Source organism: Schistocerca gregaria, chromosome 1 (genome assembly GCF_023897955.1).
Source record: "Schistocerca gregaria isolate iqSchGreg1 chromosome 1, iqSchGreg1.2, whole genome shotgun sequence".
NCBI lineage: Eukaryota > Metazoa > Arthropoda > Insecta > Orthoptera > Acrididae > Schistocerca > Schistocerca gregaria.
The window spans coordinates 217,921,473-217,937,689 of record NC_064920.1 but is presented as its reverse complement, the minus strand read 5'-3'; the positions used below and the strand labels follow the sequence as shown (position 1 = coordinate 217,937,689).

The 16,217-nt window shown below is 39.3% G+C and overlaps 1 protein-coding gene across 4 annotated transcripts in view; it reads left to right on the top strand.

Moving 5' to 3' along the window:
• Nucleotides 1-16,217, top strand: part of LOC126337296 (transcription factor IIIB 90 kDa subunit) — a 342,489-nt gene that overhangs the window by 302,151 nt on the left and 24,121 nt on the right. For all 4 annotated transcript variants that reach the window (XM_050001455.1, XM_050001456.1, XM_050001458.1 and 1 more), the window contains one exon: nt 292-426. In XM_050001455.1, coding sequence (XP_049857412.1) covers nt 292-426 — 135 coding nt within the window. The remainder of the gene's footprint in view (nt 1-291; nt 427-16,217) is intronic.

Below are 16,217 nucleotides of genomic sequence, written 5' to 3'. Positions count from 1 at the left end.
ACTTATAGCAGTACACTTTGGCATCAGTTTCGTATGGGGAGGTGAAGGATATCCAGGCAGCTTTATATACTGTTGTTTCACATATAGTGGACATATTTCAAAGACAAAAAACAGAGAGAACTATTTATGTTGATCATGTGCCACCTTGCTGTCAGAAAACACAAAAACACTTGACTGAAATGGAGTCTTGTATGTAGGAAACATATATTCAAATGTTCTGTACATAACATGCTTTTCAATGCATGTTTTTGACCATAATATTTTAACGATTAACATATTTTTTCCTTCTAGATGCAGGTCCAAATTCTGATAATGAATGTGAAGAAGCTGAAAATTTTATTGTGGAATCAACACTGGGAACAATTGAGGGCTGTATTACAGATGATGTCAACTGCTCATCCAATAGCAGCAATGTTGTAGGATTAGGTAAGTTGATAGATCAGACTGTGTAGATGAATGGTATTTTATACTTCCTTAAAAGATAATCTGAATGCATTGTTCTTGGGTTAATGCTAAGAATTCTTTGTCTCACCATCACTGTATACACTAAGACAACTTATTTGCTATCATCAACTGGGTTCCTTGAATGAAACTTTCACTCTGCAGCAGACTGGACATTGATGTGAAACTTCCTGCCAGATTGAAGCTTTGTGCCAGACTGAAACTCAAACTCATAACCTTTGCCTTTTGTGGAACCTTTGCCTTTCAGGATGACATGATGTATTTGGCAAATGCTTAATTGAACTTGGACAGCAAATCCCAGCAGTGATTCAAGAATAGAGAAGACAACTTTAATTGGTTGGACCAATTCCAGACAGAACTAGCAACAATCAGCAGCAAGTCTGCTTACTCAAAGAATAATTGAAGAACAGAGCCCAACATCATGGGGACATACATACAAAATGTTTTGGCCTTATTCCAAGTCATGAATTTTAATACAATAGAAGCTGACAAAGTGGATGGATGGGACAAAACAGACATCTAAGGCAGCCTAATTTTCTTGATGAAAGGAGTCATGGAAGACTAAGCTTTTTAGGTATAGGAGGTTCTAATGACAGAGGAATTTATCAAGTGGTGCCAGTGAATCAACAGAAAAAGCCAGGCAAGAGAGAGATGGCCAACTGCCGAATGTGGTCCCTATGGCAGTTGTGGAAGGCCATCATGAGTTCACCTTTCCCTTACACCATAGAATAAAGGAATAGATACATGGTTGTATGGCAGCCAGAAACTTTGGACTTAGAACACAAGAGGTAGCAACATTGTATGTCGACCTGATACATCAGGAGGTATTAGAGAATGTTGAGGAAGAGGTGTTTCAGTCTTTAGCACCGATCTCCTCCATCAGTTGAACGAACCATGAAGAATGGACTCTACCAACTTGGGCTTGTGCTGCCTCCACTGTTAAGCAAAAACACAATATCCGACCAATGCAGGTACAACCAATCCCTTCACTAAGTAAAATGCTCCACAGAAGAACAAATGTATGGAGGATGAAGGAAAACACATCAGTCTGTGTTCACTGTTGATGCCCTGGAGATGCTGTACACTATTGCAGAGAAAGAAGATGAAAGTTTGATTTCTAGTGTGTCACAAGTAATCAGTCATCATCACTGCCCTATTCATGCCAGTCATCTGTAGTCAACCTTTGGGCCAAAGCTCATCGCCTTACACTGGACAAGGTCTTACCATTCCCCATCACCGTACAGAGGTGCCAGTCACTCACCTAGCTATCAAATTCACAAAAACTAAGGGATATGATGAGCTATGGAAGTGAGGCCACCACAGGTGAAAATCCTCCAATAATTACACTCACGAAGATGACAGGAAATCTCATTGACAGCCAGTGAGTCTGGGCCCAAGCCAATTCATTAGATTCCTTTTTTGCAATATCAAGTGCTTATTGTCATTATGTCATTAGCTAAAAAGATATGTTCTGTGTTCTGTGATATGAAAGGTCGCAAATGGGAAATACAACCAGCTACCACGAATGTGTATTGCAAAAATAACTGTCTATAGCAGAACACAGCCCTATGTGTTTGTTGTTTTAACAGGCTATAGTCATGGTGATATTCTTTGTTGGAACTTCTTACAGATTTCACAAGCAATCATAGACTGTGAAAGATCAGAGCTTCAGATTGATGAAGCTATTCCAGCAACCACATGACAAAGATTGATTTTGACAGTAGTTTGCCACTGAAGATGATGTTATCCCACCATAATCAATGAGATGTCAAGTTAAATTGTGAGGCTTTGTTCAGTTGCAAATTGCCACTCATGCTCACAAAATAAATCTACATGCCAATGACAGTAAGTATTGCGGGTGGTCAACGAGAACTTTGGCTCACTAATTGTCATGAGCAACCTTAACTTACCCTAGGTAGGGACAGGTGAGCCAGTCCAGGAAAGTCAGCTTAGTGTCTCAAAGAATCATACTCCACTACCATTACAGAAAATGCAGGGAATGAAGCCACTATTGAGCTGCCAATAGGATCTGGTCTGACTGAGGAGCAATGTCAGCCATTAACAGCAGTTCTGTGTCTGTTTTTGGATGATTTCGAATCCACATTGAAGAAAAGACAGACCATCTGCCTCATAATAAAACACCGTATTTACAGTGGGGATCATGCACTAATTAACCAGCACTCACATAAAGTTTCATTAGCTGAATGACAGAAAGACTGGGAGAAAATGGAGATGATGCTGCAAGAAGACATCATAGAATCTTCAGAGTATTCATGGTCCTCTGCTGTGGCCCTTGTAAAGGAGGAGGACAGCACTTAGTGTTTCAGTATCAACTTATGACTGAAAAAATTATGAAGAAATTGTCCCGAATTGATGAAAACCCGGTCTGTTTGAAAAGAGTAATAAAGTGTTTCTCTGCTACCGACATGCAGACTGGCTACTGGCAGATCAAGGATGACAAGACTGATGAGGAAAAAAACTGCATTGATGACTCCTGGTAGCCTCTGTGAGTTTAAAGTTATGCTGTTTGGACTCCAACCACCTTTGAACATGTGATGGACAACCATCTTAGACACCTTGAAGAAGCAGTTTTTCTGTGCTATCTGGATGACTGTTTTGTTTTGTTTTTAAAGACATTTGAAGAACATCTAAGCTGACCAACAACTATAATGAAGTACATTCAGACTGCAGGCCTCTTCCTAAATCAGAAAGCGAGCCTCTTTGTTGACCAAGAAATAGAAATCTTAGTGCATCTAGTGAATGGTGACAGAGTACATCCTGGTTCTGGACCAGAGATATTTTCAGACTGCTCTGCACATTAATGATTTGACATTTTCTCAGAATACTCATACTACTAGTGATTCGTAAGGGCTTAAGTACCAAGGCATGTCCCTTGTAAGGACTATCATTGGGGGATGCCAAATTTTGCTGGAACAAGGCACAAGAAATATTGTTCCTTATCCTTAATGAGGTGCTGACATCTCCAGTTCTAGAATTGTATGATGAGACTACCACGGCAGAACTTCACACCAATACTAGCAGTTTTGGGATAGGGGCCGTTCTAGTACAAATTCAGGAAGTCATTGAAAAAGTGATAGCTTCTGCTTTCAGAGTACTCTCAGAGTCTAAGAAGCAGAAATCCACAACCAAGAAAGAGTGCCTTGTACTTCTTTGGACACATTTATTTGGCAAACCATTCACCATTGTGACGGATCACAATTTTCTTTACTGAATGACTGGCATGAAGGATCTATTGGGTCAGCTGGCAAGATAAGCACTAACACTTCACGAGTACAGCATCACACTGGTGTACAAAAATGGATATAAACACAAGGATGCTGCCCACCTTTCAAGGAGTCCTTCAGAGGAACACAGCAGTGAGGATAAAATCTCAACTGTTGATGCATTAAATGACATTGCTGCTGAACATCAGATAGATTTAGCATTGCTGAAGACCATAGAAGCCTTGAAAATGAGAAACTAACCAAAGGAGGGTTCCAATTAATAAATGGAACAGTGTATAAGAGGAAGTATGGCCTGATGTGGTAGAAGTGATTTCTCGTGATCCCAGCTCATCTGTGGCTAGTGATCCAGGAGTATTGTCATGACACTCCAATACCGGGTCACCTAGGATTCATGAAGAATCTAGACTGAATCAGATACGAGTATCACTGGCCAGATCTCTCACAATCTATTAGACAAAATGTGGGATACTGTAGAGAATGTCAATGATGGCAAAACATGTGGCAGTTTCCTTTGTGGCATCTGGTAGCAATCCAGACTGCAACAGCACTATTCCACCAAATTGGAATCAACTCCTTAGGGAGGTTCCCAAAATTGACAAATGAAAAATGATGGGTGATAGTCTGCACTGATTACCTAACCCACTATGCTACCACCAAAACTGTGCCAACTGCCAAAGCTCTAGAAGCTGTGAAGTTCCTTGTAGATTATGTAATTTTAAAGCATGAGTGTTCCATGTGATGATCTCTCATCATAGGAGAGCTTTTCAGTTGTCCATCCACAGGTGAATGGCCTCAGAGAATGCTTTAATAAGATATTATCAAATATGCTCTCAATGAACATGCATGTTGAATAGGGGGACTGAGATACAATAATGTCCATCATGACATTAGCATGCAACGCAGTGAAGCAAGAAGCTTCATACTGCTCATTCTGCTCCATGGGTGTAAGGCTGAAAGGACAGTGGATACACTGTTCCCATTTCAACTGGACAATACTCATGATGGCTATGAGAAAGAAATCACCAGAACTGAAGAAGCAAGACAGCTGGCTCACACATGGACCTCAGACACCCAGGAGAAAGACAGAGAGTGCTTATGTGAAGCACTGGCCAGAGAGATGTAGCCTGGGATACTTGTTATGGATTTTCACGCCTGTGTGAACAGTGGGACTGTTGGAAAAGTTACTAAAATATTGCTTTGGGTTGTATCATGTTCTTCATTGTTTATTGGGCACATTGATGTTCATAGTAAGTGTGTTTTCAATGCTAAGTGCTATGTTTCATCAATGACCCAGCTTTCGGGTTTGGACATGTGAGTGGTTATGTTGTGACAATATTTTTAGTATTACACAGATATTCATTTATTCTGTGTACCTCCTTTCTGTTACACCAGTGTCAAATACATTTCTGCCCATTGTGTTTGGGATTTTGGCATTAAGTTAGATTAGATCATATTAATACTTTTTCTACAGATCATAAATACAACACTTCGTAATGACTTGGAATGTGTCTCTTAACAAAATTTTCTTTACCTGTCATAATTCACCATGTTTTGTAATAACTGTGTGGTTAGTAATTTATATCTTAAGCTTCATCTGTCGAATAGAAGGAATTGTCATTAAGAAATTCTTTTAATTTGTTTTCAAATGATGATTGGCTATCCATCAGACTTTTGATGCTATTTAGTAAGTGACCAAAGGCTTTTGTGGCAGCATAATTCACCCCTTTCTGTACCAAATAACAAATTTCGTAAGTGAACACACACACACACACACACACACACACACACACACACACACACACACACATTGAAGCTACTGTTAATATCCCTAGTTTTTTTAAACAAATGTCTGCAAGATGATCTCGAGTGGGTCTCAGCTATTATTCTGACTATGCACTTTTGTGCAATGAATACTTTTTCATGAATGATGACTTATCCCAAAATATCATGCCATATGGAAGTAGTGAATGAAAAGAAGCATAGAAAGCTAATTTACTGGCGTGTTTATCATCAAAATTTGCAATAAATCTAATTCCATTAGTACCTGAACTCAAACGTTTCAGTAGATCATCAATGTGTTTCCTCCAGATCAATCTCTCGTCAATGTCATCAATGCAAACTCCCAAAAATTGGAATATTCTACCTTAGCTACTGCAGGCTTCAGTTCAAACTCTATATCTATTAATAGTATTATGTCATTTACTGTACAGAACTGTATATACGACATTTTATTAAAATATAATAAGCGTCGAGGGACATGAAAGGGAAGCAGTGGTTGGGAAGGGAGTAAGACAGGGTTGCAGCCTCTCCCCAATGTTATTCAATCTGTATATTGAGCAAGCAGTAAAGGAAACAAAACAAAAATTCGGAGTAGGTATTAAAATCCATGGAGAAGAAATAAAAACTTTGAGCTTCGCCGATGACATTGTAATTCTGTCAGAGACAGCAGAGGACTTGGAAGAGCAGTTGAACGGAATGGACAGTGTCTTGAAAGGAGGATATAAGATGAACATTAACAAAAGCAAAACGAGAATAATGGAATGTAGTCGAATTAAGTCGGGTGATGCTGAGGGAATTAGATTAGGAAGTGAGACACTTAAAGTAGTAAAGGAGTTTTGCTATTTGGGGAGCAAAATAACTGATGATGGTCGAAGTAGAGAGGATATAAAATGTAGACTGGCAATGGCAAGGAAAGCGTTTCTGAAGAAGAGAAATTTGTTAACATCGAGTATATATTTAAGTGTCATTTCTGAAAGTATTTGTATGGAGTGTAGCCATGTATGGAAGTGAATCATGGACGATAAATAGTTTGGACAAGAACAGAATAGAAGCTTTCGAAATGTGGTGCTACAGAAGAATGCTGAAGATTAGATGGGTAGATCACATAACTAATGAGGAAGTATTGAATCGGATTGGGGAGAGGAGAAGTTTGTGGCACAACTTGACCAGAAGAAGGGATCGGTTGGTAGGACATGTTCTGAGGCATCAAGGGATCACCAATTTAGTATTGGAGGGCAGCGTGGAGGGTAAAAATCGTAGAGGGAGACCAAGAGATGAATACACTAAGCAGATTCAGAAGGCTGTAGGTTGCAGTAGGTACTGGGAGATGAAGAAGCTTGCACAGGATAAAGTAGCATGGAGAGCTGCATCAAACCAGTCTCAGGACTGAAGACAACAACAACAACAACAACAATAAGCGTCCATCTGCAGGAAAACATTTAATAATTTTCCTCAGCTAGTTCTTGTTTGTTGGGTGTGATTACTACACTATTATCATCAGCAAAAAGAACTAGCTTTTCATCCTTGTGAATATGGAGTGGCAAGTCATTAATATATTATATTAAGAACAATGAGGGACACAAGACTGAACCCTATGGGACCCCCCATTTTGAGGAATCTGCTGCAATTTGTGCATTATGTGAATGTTTATTTCAACCTTCTGCAGTCTTGCAGTTAAATATAAATTAAACAAGTTGTACACTGTCTCACTCATACCACAGTACTTAAGCTTATCTAGAAGAATTCTGTGAGTTACACAATCAAAAACCTTTGAGAGATAATAGAAAATCTTGATCAGTGATGTTCAGTTATTTGGAGCATTCCTGTTCAAAAGATTTCCATAAAAGCACATTGATATTTTGTTAGTAGTTAATTTTTACAAATTTGCGAAGCTACTCTTGAGTACATTACTTTTTCAAAAATTTTGGGTAAAGGTGCCAGAAGTGAGACTGAGTAGCAGTTGTTGGCATACCAGACCTATCTCTCTTTCTATACAATGGTTTAAGAACAGCATGTACCAATCTATTAGGAAAAATACCTTGTTACAGTAAGTTATTACATATTTGGCAGAGAATTCTACTTACCTGTTGGGAACAAGCTTTCAGTACCGTCTCGCAAATGCCATCAATTCCATTCAAGCTTTTACTTTTGAGTGAGTTTATTATTTTCCTACTTTCAGAATGAGAGGTGCATAGAATTTAAATTTTATCAAACTTCATAGGTATTGCCTCTCTCACATGTAGCTTTGCCTTTTCTAATGAACATCTGACTCCTATTTTCTCCACTACATTTAAAAAGATTATTAAAAATATTTCCAACATCTGACTTTTTGTCAAGGGGACCTGGATGTCAAGGCCTGCAACTTTTACTAGTATTATGAAGTGATTCTTGAGTTTCTCCCGGCGTATTTGATAATCAAAATATCCACGGGTGTACTGCCGGTCTATAGTGTCCAACGGGCACAATATTTCGGCGATCAAACATGTTGCCATCATCAGGTGAACTGACAGACTGAGCTCCTGTGAACGTGCCGGCACGGAGATTCGTACGCTTTGGCTGCTCAGGGGGAACTGGGTTCGGTCGCAGCGGCGGCCGATTTAAATACCCTCCGCCCGCGGCGCGCTCCCTCCGCTGTCCGCGCCCCGCGCCACGGTCTCGCGGTGGAACAGATTGCGACGGCGTCTGAGATAACGTCGGTGTGATGGCTCTGTCCGCCGTGGTCATCACAACTATGCGTTTGCTCGATTTACTCTTGATTAACCCAATCGCTGGTTCCCAAGCCTTGCTAAGATTATAGCCACAGTCACAGTGTATGAGGTTGTCATTGGTGCGAATTTCGATGGCCTCTCTAACAACGCTGTCCCAGTATCTCGACGTCTGTGCCAGAATCCTTGTGCGGTCATACTCCATAGCGTGATTTTCCGACAAACAATGTTCAGCAACCGCCGACTTGCTCGGATACTTTAGTCGAGTGTCCCTCTGGTGTTCACGGCATCGATCCTCGACAGTACGCATCGTCTGACCAATATACGACTTGCCACATTGACACGGAATCTGGTACACGCCAGCCTTCCTCAAACCGAGGTCATCTTTGGCGCTGCCCACCAGTGCACGAGTTTTATTCGGAGGACAAAACACAGTTCTGACACGGTGTTTCTTCAGAATGCAGGCGATTTTCCCCGAGAGTGCACCTGTGTATGGAATAAATGCAGTGCCTACCTCCTCCCTCGTGACTTCATCCATATCAACAGGTTGTGCTGCAGTGGTTGGGCGGAGAGCACGTTGTATCTGCCACTCTGAGTACCAATTTTTTTCGAAACACAGTTCTCAGATGTTCCAATTCCTGGGGTAGACTCTCTGTGTCAGAGATAGTGCGCGCCCTATGTACTAGAGTTTTAAGTACCCCATTCCTCTGTGAAGGGTGGTGGCAGCTGTCTGCGTGCAAATACAGATCAGTGTGTGTTGTCTTTCGATACACCCCATGACCTAGGGTGCCGTCAGCCCTTCTCCTGACCAAGACGTCAAGGAAAGGTAATTTACCCTCCTTTTCAGTCTCCATAGTGAATTTGATGTTGGGGTGTATGGAGTTTAGATGTGTAAGGAAGTCAAGGAGTTTATCCACACCATGTGGCCAGATGACGAACGTGTCGTCCATGTAACGGAAAGAGCAAGTAGGTTTCCATTCGGATGACGACAGGGCTTCCTCCTCGAAGTTCTCCATGTACAAATTCGCCACCACCGGTGAGAGTGGTCTACCCATGGCGACTCCCTCTGTTTGTTCGTAGTATTCTCCATTAAAAAGAAAATACTTGGAAGTCAAGACATGCCTAAAAAGTTCAGTGGTATTCTCGTCAAACCTCTGACCAATCAACTCTAGCGAGGTACCCTCGTAAACAAGGAAACGACGTCAAAACTCACCATGATATCTGACTCATCCAACCTGAAGCTATCAAGGCGTTTAACAAAATCCACGGAATTACGGATGTGATGAGGGCATTTACCCACATAAGGACTTAATATTCCCGTCAGGTATTTGGCCAACAAATATGTAGGTGCCCTGATGTTGCTGACAATGGGGCGTAATGGTATCCCCTCTTTGTGAACCTTCGGGAGTCCATATAGTCTAGGCGGTACCGGACCTTGGGGTAACAATTTCTTAGCGTCACCCTCCGGTAAATCTGCGTCCTTGAGAAGAACCCTCGTCTTGTTCTCCACCTTCTTTGTAGGGTCAACGCTGATTTTCCGGTAGGAATCGTCATTTAGCAGGCTCTGCATCTTATCAGTGTAGTCCTTACGGGAGACAACAACTGCAGCATTGCCTTTCTCAGCCGGTAAGACAACAATTTCAGAGCGTTCCCTCAGATCACGAATGGCCGCCCTCTCTTTACTGCTGATATTTGACTTCATCGGCTTGGATTTCGTCAACGCACGACAAGTTTCATGACGTATTTCCTCGGCTGATTCTGGCAGAAGTCGAGCTGCAACCTGTTCAACAGCACTAACAATTTCTGCGACCGGAGTGAACTTGGGGGTGGGAGCGAAGTTGAGACCTTTCTGCAAAACCGAGACCGCATCATCACTCAACACCATGCCACTCAAATTGATGACAGTCTTGCACGGAACCTGCAGAGATGGTTTGTCAAGGAGACGTGAGAACTTTGCTGTTTGACGTCCCGTAGCCTTCTTATGGGCGGAATCAGCTGACACCCAGGTGACACCATCACTCCAATCCCAAGAAAAAGAAGTGAACTTAGTAGCCAGTTGCAAATGTAACTTGAGTAATTCCTGTGAGGTAAACTCAAGGCTCCGGCGGGTGAATTGCACTCTCTCACGTATCAATGCGAGGCTGGCTCATTTCTTGATTCACTTAGCTGCTGCAGAATTGATGTGATGCATAACCTTAGCAAAATTTGGAACAACATTCTCGGAACGACATCTCTTTAGAAAGGCAAGAGTACTTAGCAAACGACATCTACGGTGGCGCAACTTTTCATATTTCTTCATGCTGCGATACATCTCCTCCCCGTAAAGGTGCATGATGTGATTCTTGAGTTTCTCCCGGCGTATTTGATAATCAAAATATCCACGGGTGTACTGCCGGTCTATAGTGTCCAACGGGCACAATATTTCGGTGATCAAACATGTCGCCATCATCAGGTGAACTGACGGACTGAGCTCCTGTGAACGTGCCGGCACAGAGATCCGTACGCTATGGCTGCTCAGGGGGAACTGGGTTCGGTCGCGGTGGCGGCCGATTTAAATACCCTCCGCCCGCGGCGCGCTCCCTCTGCCGTCCGCACCCCGCGCCACGGTCTCGCGGTGGATCCTCGACAGTACGCATCGTCTGACCAATATACGACTTGCCACATTGACACGGAATCTGGTACACATCAGCCTTCCTCAAACCGAGGTCATCTTTGGCGCTCCCCACCAGTGCACGAGTTTTATTCGCAGGCGCGGGTCGCGGACGGCGGAGGGAGCGCGCCGCTGGCGGAGGGTATTTAAATCGGCCGCCGCCGCGACCGAAACCAGTTCCCCCTGAGCAGCCATAGCGTACGGATCTCTGTGCCGGCACGTTCACAGGAGCTCAGTCCGTCAGTTCACCTGATGATGTCGACATGTTTGATCGCCGAAATATTGTGCCCGTTGGACACTATAGACCGGCAGTACACCCGTGGATATTTTGATAGTATCATGATATTTAATAACTGAAAAGTTTAATAGTTAGTGGAATGAAACTTTAACCAATGATAAGTATGTTGCGACCTCTACGTGGGGAAAAAAGATAATTAATAACTGTGGAATACATAGTAGAGCCAATAATGATTTTTATTGTATGTCCCGATTTGTGTGTAACTTTTATTTTCGGTACACTGGACTTCCTCACTACTTATAATAAAAGGTCAAAACAAATTTTAGTCTTTTAATTATTAACTTGTTAAACAGTAAACCAGAAAAATTTTCCAATTTGTTGTTTTGTGTATTTAAAAAAAAAACTTTTTTTTAGAAATCATTTTTCTCTCCTAACAATTGAAAAATGTATAACATGTTCCAAAATGTTTAATACATTGTTGAATAATGTGGTTCACTATGTAAGCAAGCACTATATTATTATTCATGCAAAATTTTAATTTTGTATCTTTTTTATATTGAATGGGATAACAATATCTAAGTATGTCAAAATGTCCAAATGTTGATTACGAGAACTACAGATTTGCATGTAATTTTCTTCTCAATGATAATGTTCGAAAACATTGCAGATCCATAATTCTTGTTTTTCTGAGTGTCCTTTCAATCTTACTTAGTGTTCTTCCTTTTCTTTGTTATTCTGGCCTCCTTTCTGATGCATGCAGAAGCTTTTTCAGCTTCAGCGACACTTTGCCTGTCCATTCGTAGCAGCCCATTTTTCATGTTGTCCCAAGTTTTGATGCATAGTCTGCTCACGGTTTTTAATCTGCTTGTTACTGCATCATTGAACATATTATGGTGTCCATCACACCAATCTGAAAAGATGACTTGCCAACAAAAACATTTTTTGCCGGGAACTATTGCAGCTTTCATTTAGAGTCTATTTTTTGCCATGTAAATATTTTTTGAAGAGTTTAGAGTCTGAAATATCTCTATATATTGGCTTTAGTTCTGCTCATTAGTGGATATTCTGTGAAACAGTGTTTCCCAAATTGCTTTTCTCATCTCATTGACATTTTCACTGTTTCTCCTGATGGCTAGATCATAATTTTGTGTGAAGTCTTCTATTTCTGATTTGGTGAGTCTACCTTGTCCAGCAAATGCTTTGCTAGCTATTAGATAGTTTTTACTGTCATGTCTGTGCAAAGTTTCCTAAGCCTTGCCCCCCCCCCCCCCCCACACACACACTCTCTCTTCTGCACATGTCCTATACATCAAATTTTTTTAAAATTTCATATGGTTTAGCAGCACTGTTGAAGCTTTTAGAGTCACTGTTACCAAAGTAGGGAGTGTATCACACATAAATAACTACCAGCCAATCTCTTTGACTTCAACACTTGGCAAGCTGCTTGAAAGAATAATTCTATATCAAATAGAATCCTTCTTCTGTAAATACAAACTATTAAACAAAACACAACATGGGTTTCGAAAACGATGATCTACGATAACAACATTAGCAACTTTTTTCCATGAACTACTGAACAGGCAGGATGAAGGAAACAAATTTATAGGGACTTTCCTAGATCTGTCTAAAGCATTCGATTCTGTGAATCATGCAGTACTGTTATCCAAGTTAGAAAATTACAGGATAAGAGGAGTAGCTCTAAAATTACTAAGTTCTTATCTCCGTGATAGAAGACAGTGCACAAAACTAAATTATAAGAATGAAAGTAAGATCCAAACAGTGAAGTCAGCATACAGAATTCTCAATTATGGAGGTCCCCAAGGAAGTATACTTGGACCATTCTTGTTTACAGTATATATTAATGATATAACACAGCCACAAAACTCCAAACTAGTGAATTATGCGGCTGATACATCTTTTATTAGCTGGGGCTGTACAGAGTTGGCAGCATTCCAAAGCAACAAAGAGAACTTTGGAATGATCACAGAATATCTAACAGTGAATAAGCTTACACTGAATGAAGACAAGACTGTGGTAATAAAGTTCTTGCTACATTTTAATAATACTCATACTCAACCACTTTCTACAGTTGAAACATCTGACAAATATAAGTTGTTAGGCATATTGATTGATGAACATCTCATTTGGAAAGAGCATATCGGCTCCACCTGTAAAAAGGTTTCTAGTAATATTTACTTACTAAAACGTCTTGCAAATATAATAGCTCCCCTTGTCCTTAAACAAGTGTATTATGGGTTAATACATCTGCAATATGGGATCGAAGTCTGAGGTGGGGCTTCCACTGTCTATATGGATCACATTTTCAGGCTTTAAAAGAGAGCAGTTAGGATAATTGTTAATATAAGCGAATGCCAGTCCTGTAGGGACTATTTCAAAAATTATAAAATGCTGACTGTGTACTCATTGTATGTATTTAAGACCATAATGTTTGTAAAAGAGAACAAGGAAAATAGTGTAAAGAACAGTGACACCCATAATTACAATATTCGAGCCAAAAGTGACTATCATAGGATATGGACTAACAAGAAAGCTACTGGCCACAGTCCATATGTAACTGGGAGACAGTTTGATAATAAGTTGCCAAAAAATATAAAGCATCTCCAAGGCAATCTTTTCAAGGGAAAGTTGAAAAAATTGTTAATAGAAAGATGTTTATACTCATTAAAAAAATTCTGAGCTGCAGTTTATTCTTTTACATACTGCAGTATATTACTGGTGGTATTGTTATAATTGGCTAATTGATGTATATAATCATTATATGTATGGAGTGATATATATATAATTTGCTAATGTGTTTATAACATTATTGCATGGAACGATATACAATGTTCTACTTGATGTATATATTCATTCGTGGAACGACATGATATTGATATAATTGTACAAAAAATGACGATTTCCAAGAGTGTAAAGTTAACATGGACAAATAAACATTATTATTATTATTATTATTATTATTATGTCCAGCAGTTGGCCTACTAAAAATAGAGATTGCCCCCTTACTTTTCATACCACCACTGAAAAATTCAAAGTATTTGTCATTTTTGTATTAATTTACTGTATTGTCACGATCTGGCAGTGTTTGGTTGGGCATTCATTATCCAACAAACTTGCCTATGTATACAGAGGTAACTGTGACACTGACAACTCCATTCAGCAATTTGTGGCCTCTCTTCTGCTAGGAACTGTCCAATGCAGCACCAATATCATGAGATTGACAAATATCTACAATGTCTTCCTCTGCCCTCTGCATATATGCTTCGCTGACTTTTGTTAGGGCATATACAAAAGTTTATAATACCTCTCAAATTTGATAGGTGGCAATCCAAGACCTTTCGTAGCACAAAATATCTGGACTACTTTTCTTCCTTTCCCAACAAACCTCATGGCACAAGCAAGGCGAATATTCACTTCACTTATTTTGTGCATGTTACAGGAGATGTCATTGTATATTTTGTTACTTTACATACTTGAAATTGCTCTTTATTTTTGCTGGGTAGGCCTCTTCTCTTCCTTAAGTCCTCACTAAATATAAGGAATTTTTTGCTGTTACAGTATTTTCAAATAGCAACAGACAAAAGCAATTCTAAAAGCTTGCTCTTACTAACTATAATGTAACTGCTATTTTCACTATTTACAACACCAACATCTTTTTCAGTTTTGGTAAGATATTTCAATTTGTGCTTCTTAATTTTTTATGATTTCCAACAACACATTTTTGTTCATTACCATAAAATTTGTGACTGCAATTAAACTTCTTCATTTTTGTCATTTTATGATCTAAAATGATTGAAATACACAATCACAACAACAAGTTTACAGCATGAATGCATACGAAAATCATAATTAAAATCAAGTAATCTAACTGTATCAACAGAACGATCAACTGCAATAAATCCCTGCTCATAGTACAGTCAATATATTATTCAAAGATACTGCACAAATGAGTTGCTATGGAAATAGTGGTGCCAAAATTAAATAATGAGGTATTGTAAACAATATTTTGTGTTTAACATTAGGGTGTCAGCTATATATTGATGTGCTGGATCTGCTTTAGGAAGGCATTTAAACATGAAAATGATGAGATACTATATGTGAAGTATATATTTTTAGAGTTGGGAAAAATCACATAATTTTATTAAATAAAAATAAAATTCCATCTTTGGGCCCTCATGACAATTAAACTTCTTCATTTTTGTCATTTTATGATCTAAAATGATTGAAATACACAATCACAACAACAAGTTTACAGCATGAATGCATACGAAAATCATAATTAAAATCAAGTAATCTAACTGTATCAACAGAACGATCAACTGCAATAAATCCCTGCTCATAGTACAGTCAATATATTATTCAAAGATACTGCACAAATGAGTTGCTATGGAAATAGTGGTGCCAAAATTAAATAATGAGGTATTGTAAACAATATTTTGTGTTTAACATTAGGGTGTCAGCTATATATTGATGTGCTGGATCTGCTTTAGGAAGGCATTTAAACATGAAAATGATGAGATACTATATGTGAAGTATATATTTTTAGAGTTGGGAAAAATCACATAATTTTATTAAATAAAAATAAAATTCCATCTTTGGGCCCTCATGACATCCAGGTTCCCTTAGTAAATATTTCATTCAGTTTGGTGGCAATACAGTCTTCCTGTGCTCTTGTTTGCGTAGTTTGCCTTTCAACAATACTCCAAATGGTTTTAATTTTATTGCCAGAGGTGCTAATCTTGGACATGACACACATTCTTCTGGGCTTTAATAACTTTCTTTAATGCAGTACAATAGTTTTTATAATATTTGACTGTTTCTGGATCATTACTCCTTCTTTTTCCAGTTAGAAGATATTTTTATCCCTTTAGTAAGCCATGGTTTTTTTACATAGTTTCTTATAATTATACTTCATTAGCATCAAGTACACTTCATCCCCTGCAAGTTTTCTATAAATTGGCAATTGTTAAATTGTTATTTGAATGCGCCATTTTGGAGGACTATTCTGCATTACCATATGAAGGTATGTCGTCATGATCAGAAAGATCATCCTCAATAGGACAGATGTTCATTTGCTTAAATTTATTATGACCTATGAAAATAAAATCTATCAGTGTGCT